General features: G+C 48.0%; 3 protein-coding genes across 3 annotated transcripts; 1 reads left to right on the top strand and 2 right to left on the bottom strand.

The window, feature by feature from the left end:
* Window positions 1-4: 4 nt before the first annotated feature.
* Window positions 5-2,719, top strand: LOC134160946 (olfactory receptor 2B11-like; the record flags this gene model as incomplete). Its single annotated transcript, XM_062613416.1, has 2 exons — window positions 5-470; window positions 2,712-2,719. Coding segments are annotated over 2 exons (474 nt in total), but the record flags the coding sequence as incomplete, so codon positions are not given.
* A 187-nt stretch (window positions 2,720-2,906) lies between these two features.
* Window positions 2,907-3,590, bottom strand: LOC134160945 (olfactory receptor 5B12-like). The gene has a single exon (XM_062613415.1). It carries the CDS (start codon window positions 3,588-3,590, stop codon window positions 2,907-2,909), a length of 684 nt encoding a protein of 227 aa, XP_062469399.1.
* Window positions 3,591-3,843: 253 nt separating this feature from the next.
* On the bottom strand, window positions 3,844-4,852 carry LOC134160944 (olfactory receptor 8D1-like). Its single transcript, XM_062613414.1, has one exon. It carries the CDS (start codon window positions 4,801-4,803, stop codon window positions 3,844-3,846), a length of 960 nt encoding a protein of 319 aa, XP_062469398.1. The 5' UTR covers window positions 4,804-4,852.
* Between the last annotated feature and the right edge of the window lie 4,905 nt (window positions 4,853-9,757).

The following is a 9,757-nucleotide window of genomic DNA, read 5'->3' as shown; positions in this document are numbered from 1 at the left end:
TACCATGACCAGGGCGCGTTGCTATGGCATGATGGTGCTGGTGTACACCATCGGGTTCCTCACCTCCCTGGTGCACATCACACTGGCGGGGAGGTTGTCCTTCTGTCAGGCCAGGAGCATCAACCACTTCTTCTGTGAGCTGCCCACCCTCCTGCAGCTCTCCTGCTCAGACACAAGCACAAATGAGGTCTTGCAGGTATACAACGCTGTGTTTAATGCCATGGGCCCTCTCCTGATGATCCTGGTGTCCTACACCTACATCCTCCACACCGTCCTGCAGATCCCTTTGGCCACGAGGAGGCTGAAGGTCTTCTCTACTTGCACCTCCCACTTGGCTGCCATCACCATCTTCTACGCACCCGCGATCCTCACCTACATCCAGCCTCATGAGGCATCCTCATGGGATCAGGGAAAGCTGGTGTCGGTGTGTTACTGCATCCTCACCCCAACCCTCAACCCCCTCATCTACAGCCTGAGGAACAAGGAGGTGAAGGGGGCTCTGAGGAGGCTGTGGGAGAGAAAGCTGCTGCCACATCTATGCAGGGTTTGAAAGCACATTTGGAGCTCTTCAGTACTGTTTAGGTAAGGAAGAAACATGTGGTCATGGAATTGATAATTACTGGCCATTATTGGTCATTATTGCTCCCTATTGGTCATTATTACAGTTAAGGAGATCACAAAGCAAGTGCAGGGTATGGAGAACCTGCATAACAAATGGTTCTCTTCAAAGAGCCTCAGGTGGTTTTAAGTGTGGCCTGAGCATTCAATATTTCATCCAAGTAGGTATCAGCTCCTCAATAGCAGCCCTGAGACAGCACCATGGTGTTTTGTGTCTTTATTGTGCTAAATGAAAGTAGAGCCCACAAAAAGGAGGCTCAGACTTCACATAAGGCACTGACCACTGTCTCCATTGCCTGCTTGATAAGCATTTTCTCAATGATGAACTGCGGGAAGGTCAAGAGGATTTGATAGAGCTCTGGTGTCTGCAACACAAGGAGGTCACAGAGCTGCTGAAGCAAGTACAGGGGAGGCAACAAGGATGGTCTGGGGCTGGAGCACCTCCCGTACGGAGCCAGGCTGATAATATTGGGTCTGTTCATCCTGGAGAAGAGAAGCTGTGTGGAGACCTCAGAGAAGCTTCCGGTACCTAAAGGGGCTACAAGAAGCCTGGGGAGGAGCTTTGGACAAGGGCCTGTAGGGACAGGCCAAGGGGAATGGCTTTAACCTGCCAGAGGGGAGACTGAGATGAGCTCTTAGGCAGAAGCTCTTCCCTGTGAGGGTGCTGAGGCGCTGGCACAGGGTGCCCAGAGAAGCTGTGGCTGCCCCATCCCTGGCAGTGTTCAAGGCCAGGTTGGACACAGGGCTTGGAGCAAGCTGCTCTAGCGGAAGGTGTCCCTGCCCATTGGAGGGGGATTGGATCTGGATGAGCTTTAAAGACCCTTCCAACAGAAACCAGGCTGGGATTCTGTGAAATAAATTCCTGACAGTCTGTTGGTCAACAAAGCCCTTGTGCTAAATGGGGACGAGTCATATCTGAGCCTCTGCTCTGCTGTGAATTTAAGTAGGGGTACAAAGAGCCTTAGTGCTGGTGGGAGAGAGGATTTGGGGTCTTCCTCACCCCTGAACAGCCAAGGTGCTGCTGGCCTGGGTCCCCTGATGAAGCTGATGGAGCAAGTGCAATAACCAGCTGACTGTATCTGGAACTTCAAGCTGCATTATTCACCCTGCACAAGTGCACCCACGTATTCTTAGTGCCTCTTTTTGCCTTTATGTAGTTCTTTTCAATAATCTCTGAATTACATATTTTTCTTGTTTCCAAAATTGATTGAGGCTTATTTCTCCCTCTGTTATATTGATCTTCCCACATCTCAATCCTTGGTTTTAGCCCAGTACCCAATGGGGAAGAAAGACATTCAAAACCACCCAGAAATCCTTTTCTACCCTCCTCCAGTGCATCTCCTGGACTGTCACAGTCTGGTGCCTTCCAGCAGGAAAACAGATTGACATTGAAAACTGGGTTTAAACCCAGGCACACAGTCTCTCTCTCACACACACACGCACTGCACACACACCCCCCCCCCCCCGCCCCCTTGACCTCCCCCTGCTCTCAGAGGGATGGGGAAGAAAATCAAAAGAATGGAACTCCCACTGGTTGAGATAAGAATGGTTTAGTAACTAATCTATAACACAAAACACCACCAATAATAATAAAGGAAATAACAAGGGAAGAGAATACAAAACCTCATCACCCACTGACTGATAACTCCTCCACCCCCCCAGCCCAACCGTGCACCAACCAATACCTCGTCCAACCCCGCAGTCCCAGCCCTTCCAGGTAACTCTCAGTTACCTCCTGGGCATGACGTGCTGTGGTATGGAATACCTCTTTGGTCAGTTTGGGTCAGGTGTCCTGTCTCTGCTTCCTCCCGGCTTCCCCTCCTCCCTAGCAGAGCATGAGGCTCACAAAGTCCTTGGTCAGTCTAAACATGTGAGCAGTAACTAAAAATGTCAGTGCTCTCAGTGCTGTTCCCAGGCCGAAAGAACTCACAGGTAAGAGTGAGGAATTTTATTGGAGCTGAGGGACAAGGTCACAAATCTTGCAAGGAAAACAAATATTTATCAGTGACGAAACCTGTAACTGAATAAAGCTGATTGGTGTTTCCTGTGAGGAAAAGAGGCCTGGTATAATTGAAGGTAATCTCTTCCCACAGGCTGGTGACTGTGAAGTGAAATGAAGTTTGAGGTTCCTTTCCTCTTAGTTTCTTTCCAAGGAAGATGTGATTTGTGGTGTGTATTTCTCATTCAATACTGTCATTGACTCATGTGCAGGAATTGTGGATGAACCTATATAAAATGATGAGGATCAGTGGAAAATCCCATTGTTTTAGTGTCCCAAAGTCTCTCACTTAAGATGAACTTGGTGTGCTAGGTGATACAACTCTTTTATGTTGCCATCTGCTGAGCAATCTCCTCTCACACTTGACCAGAGCTGCCTTCACCTCCTTGTTCCTCGGGCTGTAGATGAATGGGTTGAGCATGGAGGTGAGCAAAGCGTAGAAGATGGAGGCCACCTTGTCCAGGCTCCTGTGGCTAGAAGGAGGTTGTAGGTACATGAAGAATGATGTCCCCAAAAATAAGGCAACAGCCGTCAAATGGGAGGCACAGCTGTGGAAGGCTCTGGCCCTGCTCTGTGCTGAGCACACCCTCAGCACGGTGCGGATGATAGAGACGTAGGAGAGCAAAATGACCACGCTCATGACCACATTGGTGGTGAGAAAGGCAAAGATGACCATCTCGCTGTTGTATTTATTAGGGCAGAGGAGTTTAAGCACAGGTATGATGTCACAGAAGAAACGGTCAATGTGTTTGGGTCCACAGAAGGAACCTCCAAACGTGCACCATGTGTAGATGATGGCACTGAGGAAGGCAAATAGGTAGGACGATGCTACCAGCTGCCAGCAGACGCGGCTGGAGATGATGGTCACATAATGCAGGGGTTGGCAGATAGCAACGTGCCGGTCGTAGGCCATCATGGCCAGGCGATGACACTCAATAGTAGCAAAGAAAGCAAAGGTGAGGAACTGCATCATGCAGCCAGTGAAAGAAATTCACATTTGGACCATATCTAACCTCAATCAATAACCATTGTAACTGCTACTTTTTAGAATATTCTACTACATTTTCTAACCCAAATTATGTATACTTTTTTTTTTTTCAGTTGAGGTATTTAGAAATGAACAGCAAGAGCATTGAAGCAACAGGTGGCATGACCCATGGGTGTTAAGATGCTTGCTTTAAAAAGGAGTTGATGTTTCATCAGCCTGATTCCAAAGGCTGATTTATTCATGTCCTTGATGATCGAACTCTTTTATTTTGCCAGTGGTAGAACAACCTCCTCCTGCACTTTGCCAGAGCCCCTTTCACCTCTTTATTCCTCAGGCTGTAGATGAAGGGGTTAAGCATGGGGTTGATCACAGTGTAGATAATAGAGGCAACTTTATCCAGGCTCCTGTAGCTAGATGGAGATTGTAGGTACATGAAGAATGCTGACCCAAAGAAGGAGGCAACAGCCATCAAATGGGATGCGCAGGTGTGGAAGGCTCTGGCCCTGCTCTGTGCTGAACACGTATTCAGCACGGTGCGGATGATAGAGATGTAGGAGAGCACAATGGTCATGCTTGTGCCCGCGATGTTGATAGTGACAAAGGCAAAGATGACCATCTCACTGCTGTGGGTGTTGGAGCACACGAGCTTTAGCACTGGGACGAGGTCGCAGAAGAAGTGGTCAATGTGGTTGGGACCACAGAAGAAACCGCCAAACACGGACCATGTGCAGATGGTAGCACTGAGGAAGGCAAATAGGTAGGATGATGCTACCAGCTGCCAGCAGACACGGCTGGAGATGATGGTCACATAAAGCAGGGGCTGGCAGATGGCAACATGCCGGTCGTAGGCCATCGTGGCCAGGAGGTGACCCTCAATAGTAGCAAAGAAAGCAAAGGTGAGGAACTGCATCATGCAGGCAGTGAAAGAAATGGTTCTGTCCTCTGATAACAGGTCTGCCAGCATCCTGGGGGAGATGACTGTGGAACAGCAGATGTCAGTGAAGGCAAAATGGGTGAGGAAGAAGTACATGGGGGTGTGGAGGCTGGGAGACACCCGAACCAAGACAATAATGCCAATGTTCCCCACCAAAGTGACAATGTAAATCAATAGAAACAAGACAAAAAGAGGGGTCTGCAGACATGGGCTGTCTGTAATTCCCAACAGGATGAATTTATTCTGGGTGTGATTTCCTCCCATGACCAGGTGTTACCTGCTGAGGCAAAAAGAAGAGAAACATCAAAACATTCAAAAATGGAAATTCATATTTGGACCATACCTAATTCTAATCGGTGACCATTTTAACTACTACATTTTAGTATATTCTACTACATTTCTTTCACCCAAACTATATAGACTTTATGGTTTTATGTTGAGATATTTCAAAAAGAACAAAGAGCATACTGAAGCAACAAATGCCATTTTTCAGATTTCTATGCTGGGACAATTAGAACTCTGGATTTATTCACAGACGTTGGTTCTTTATATTTGAGAAAAGAATCAGATCTTCAAACACCTTACAATTGGAGGCAATTTGTGTCAGAAGGCACCTCAGAGGAAGCTCATAGGAGTGAACGTAAACCTGAAGCAAGAAAAAAATCACATTCCCAGTGAAATCCCAGCTTACACATGAATGACCTCCAGAAATTTTCCCTCGGCTTCTAGTTGTCATTCCAGTCACCAGATCACATTTATCAGAATATTTGAGATCATTCACAACAGACAATATTCACATGGATAAATACATGATTTATAAGTTTCCGAGCTCCAGCATGCTGAAACATCCTAAACCCATGGGCATTAAGTTGCTTGCTTTCAAAAGTACTTGGTGTTATAACAGGTTGATTCCAAAGGCTGATTTGTTAGTGATTATGTTCTGCTGATGATCTGCAATGTTACATTTCTTTATAACAGAGTAAGATTCATCCTCATTTAACTCTTGAATAAATCAGTTCATTTTGCTTTAGCTGCCTATGGAAACACAACCTGCATCAGACATTGCTCCCTCTTCTTATAAAAAGAACCCACACTGGTAAGGCTGTTTTCTGACATAGCTCCCAAAAAACGGACAGGAGAACACGCAGAAGCAATCCCACTGCTTTGTGTTCGTTTTACCTCCTGTGCCTTCCCTCTGTCACCGAGTGATGGGAGCCAATGGTTTATCCCCAGTGCAGCAGTGCATCCACACGCAGGCGTCAGCTCTGTTAAGCACCTGATGTGAAGAGAGGGGAGCTCCTGCAGACTCCAAGAGCCCAGCTTGTGGTGCTGGGGCTGTAAATACAGTTGCATGTGCTCTCCTGGGAGGAAGCCTCCAGGGCTGCTCATGATTTACCACAGGAAAACAAAGAGAAAGAAAAGCAAAGGGTGTGAAATCACCTCTGAAAGGCATTGTGGTGCTTGGGCATCTGAGAGACGTGGAGTGGGTGAGCCATGCCTGAGCACAGCTGCACAGCAGCAGTGATGAGCAGCTCCTAAGATATTTCTGACATACTTGTGGACCATGCAAAGTATTTCATCTGACCTTGACAAATGAATGAGAATGGGTTTAAAGACATTTCAGATCTTGCACAGGGTCCCCAAGTGGGACATGAAGCACAAGTGAATCTATCTCTGGAGCTGCTAATGTCCATCTGTGGATACTTGAGAGCCCAGTTTTCCATCCCCAAGAGGATTATCCACATATAGTGCCTGGATTTCCAACACCTGAGCTGGTGCCTCTGGGCTTCCCCACATGTGAGAAAGGGGCATTTTGAGGCAGCGCTGTATTGTCCCAGGATGAACTATTAGACCTTTATCCCCCTGAGCAGCCACAGCTGGGGTTCCCTCTTCCCATTTGCCCCCATCTCTGTTTAAGCTCAGCCCAGGGAGATCGGGCTATGTTAGAGGAGTTCTCGCTTCCAGTTTAGCAGGAGGCATGCATATCTTTATCATCCTTTGTTGGTGATCTAGGCTTCCTCAAGGGTCTTTTTAGCAGTTGCTAGACAGGATTCTGACCAGGGGATTGACTTGGCTTGGCCTTGTATCTGCTTCACCATCACCAACTTTCCTGATGCTCTGGAGTCTTGGCTGCAGTTGACATTGTTCTGTGTCCTTGCTCTACTTCTCTTGCTCAGGTACTGTGGGATGGTCCCTACACACTGTGGTGTTCTCCTTTGTCTCTGTTTAAAGAGATTAAGGAAACAAACCCCTGTGGCAGTCCCTATGCTCCTGCAGAGTAGAAACCATCACCTTCTGCACCCAACAGCCCAGCCAGTGCTCACTGCTCTGGCAGTATCTCTCCATCCAGACCACGTCCCTGCATGGGTAAAAATGGAGTTATTCTTCTCAGGGACAGAAATAGAGTAGAAAGGGGAACTTATTTCCCAGTATTTTTCTCTGGTCATTATTTAATTTTCCTTTACCAAGTATGATATTAGACTTCCAGGGCAGGACCTCTGTTGTCTACCTGGTATGGGTGAATTCTGCTTCACAATGATAGGAAGAGCCGACCCACTAATAGGGAGCATGAGCTGGGATTAGACCATCGTGAGACAGGTTAGTTTTACACTACTGATGGTGTATTGTTGCAATAGTAATCCTGCTCAGTACGAGAGGAACCACAGGTTCAGACCCCTGGTGCGTGTGCTTGTCTGAGGAGCCACTGGCGCGAGGCTACCGGCTTATGACAGCGCCTCTAAGAGCCCGCCTAGACACTTGTTGTGCTATTGCATCATTGGTCGCTTGTGATTGACCCAGGAGATGACAATCTTGCTCAGAATGCGTGGTTAAAGGTCTTTCCAAATCTTCGTTAGCGAGAACAGGCCTTCCTCATCGGAGAAGGAAAACTCCTATCTTCAAACCCGGGCTGATGGAGCTCGCCTAGCCTTGTGTGGTCTTCCATCAAAGAGAAGGACACTCTTACAAAACCTACGACCTGTGGACTTTGCTGTCACCGTCCTAGCTAGCCAGGTCGTGGCAGTTAAACCTCAGGTTTAAAGGGGGGGGGGCAGTTCTACGCAAGCTGTGCTTCACCTAAAAAGTCCACTGAGGAGGCTGGAAGGGCTCACTCTCACTTGCCTAAGGGTCGAAACGGTAGGTGACAGGGTGCATGGGAAGCTGCAGATTCAATGCTGCATATGGGCGGACTTAGATCAGGAGTTGACAGCTGTGGTCAGACACTTCCTGATTGCCTAAGCAACCTTTTATCCAACCGGATTTGGATAGCCCACTTGCCCTTGGTCATTGTGCTTGTAGTAAGCGTGGTTAAAACCCTTCCCAAATCTTCGCTCACGAAGCCAAGCCATCAGCCAATCAAACCTGGTATGGGAATTTTCTGTCTACAGCCCGGATTTTCTGCATTATGTGGACCCTTTCTCTGCAAAGACTGAAGCATAATCATGCAATGGTGCTCTCAGTATAAAATGTATTTCCAAAACCTCAGGCCTGTGTCTTGTATTGCTGGAATTCACAATTCTGTATTTCCTGCACATTAGACCAAGGTTTCTCTTGGAGATTCACAAAGTTGAATCCACTACATGCAAGATTATGGCAATCCAGACCTTTCTTGGGGACTTCTCTGACCTCTATTATGAATGAAGGTGCTTTGAAAGTCTTTTAAAATGTGGTAGTGATGAATCCCCACCAAAGGGCAGATACTATTGAGAAACCACTACCCCCTGATCCACACCTTTGCTTTCCAGCTCCCTGTTGACAGCAATAGAAGCCATGATCTCCATGGCAGCCTGACCACAACAGAGCACAGGAGCTGTGGTGTTGCTCAGCAGCCTTCAGACCTCCTACGTGGCAGCCCATGGTGGCCTGGAGCAATGGCATTGCCTGCCCTGATGTCTCTTCTGTTGCTTTCCTGTGCAGAGAGCTGATGGGTGATGGACACACATTGCATACATAAACCACCCCAAAATACTCCACTGTGTGCATTACCTCAGCCCATAGAGCTGCAGCCTCTGCCAGGACCATGGTGAAACCTGGAGCCGTGGCTGAGCCTTAGGGCTATCCTAGACACACATAATAACCTAGGCTGGAGGGAGAAGCTCCATGGCTGGATTGAATCAAGCCAGGATCAAAGTGTTTGCTGATTCCTTAACAACACACAACTCACAGGCACCCAGGGTCAATCAGCTGAATCCTGCTTTGTTCCCAAAGCTTCCTGATAATTCCCTGGTTATTATTTAACCCATATGAGGGTTGTTTTCCTGCTGAGCTTTGGGGACAACCAAGGACAGAGGTTTCACACCCTCCCTGGCCCCTATGTCAGTGTTTGACTGCTCTTACAGTGGGGTTTTCTCTCTCCCTCTGTTTCTAACTGGAATTTCCCATGCTGCAAATTCACAATAGGAAATCTCAGATAAAGATAAAGCACATGGAGAACTTGGCAGGAGGCACCAAGTCAAAAAGAATGGAACACCATTAATTCTTACATGAATCCTTTGTCTCTGAAATCATAGAATAATGGAATGGTTTGGGTTGGAAGGGAGCTTAAAGCTCCTCCAGCTCCAACCCCTGCCATGGGCAGGGACCCCTTCCACTGGAGCAGCTTGCTCCAAGCCCCTGTGTCCAACCTGCCCTTGAGCACTGCCAGGGATGGGGCAGCCACAGCTTCTCTGGGCACCCTGTGCCAGCGCCTCAGCACCCTCCCAGGGAAGAGCTTCTGCCTAAGAGCTCAGCTCAGTCTCCCCTCGGGCAGGTTCAAGCCATTCCCCTTGGCCTGTTCCTACAGGGCCTTGTCCAAAGACCCTCTCCCGGTTTCTTGTAGCCCCTCTTAAGGTACTGAAAGGCCACAATAAGGTCTCTCTGGTGCCTTCTACAACAATATTCAATGACTTTATGTCCAGCTGCTCTCTCCTTCACCATCACCAAGTGTTTAAACAGGAACATGAGCTCTTAGTGTCTTGAAAACACAAGTCTGTGGCTACAACCCTATCGCTCTGCTCATTGTGGTTTCACTTTGGAGCTGCTGCTCTCAAAACCAGATTTTGCTCCTTGTTGTGTGTGTTTAAGGAAACCAGTGGTTTGCTGTGTCTAAGGGCTGCCACTGCCTTCAATGGGGTTATCCTCTGACCAGGAGAGCAGAGCAAACACCAGGTGAGGTTCCAGGAAGCAGCTGCAGCAGCCAGCATTGCAATGCATCTTCCTGCTGGGTCATGATGAGCAGGCA

The sequence above is a fragment of the Pezoporus occidentalis genome, unplaced genomic scaffold, assembly GCF_034315485.1.
Source record: "Pezoporus occidentalis ecotype Australia unplaced genomic scaffold, CSIRO_AGI_Poc_V1 ctg1662, whole genome shotgun sequence".
Classification (NCBI taxonomy): Eukaryota; Metazoa; Chordata; class Aves; order Psittaciformes; family Psittacidae; genus Pezoporus; species Pezoporus occidentalis.
Note: the sequence above shows the minus strand (reverse complement) of the source record. Positions and strands in the feature narration are given on the sequence as shown.

What these genes read in the sequence shown, in the direction of transcription:
- LOC134160944 (XM_062613414.1), bottom strand. Translation starts at nt 4,803, where the DNA reads ATGGGAGGAAATCACACCCAGAATAAATTCATCCTGTTGGGAATTACA.
- LOC134160945 (XM_062613415.1), bottom strand. Translation starts at nt 3,590, where the DNA reads ATGATGCAGTTCCTCACCTTTGCTTTCTTTGCTACTATTGAGTGTCAT.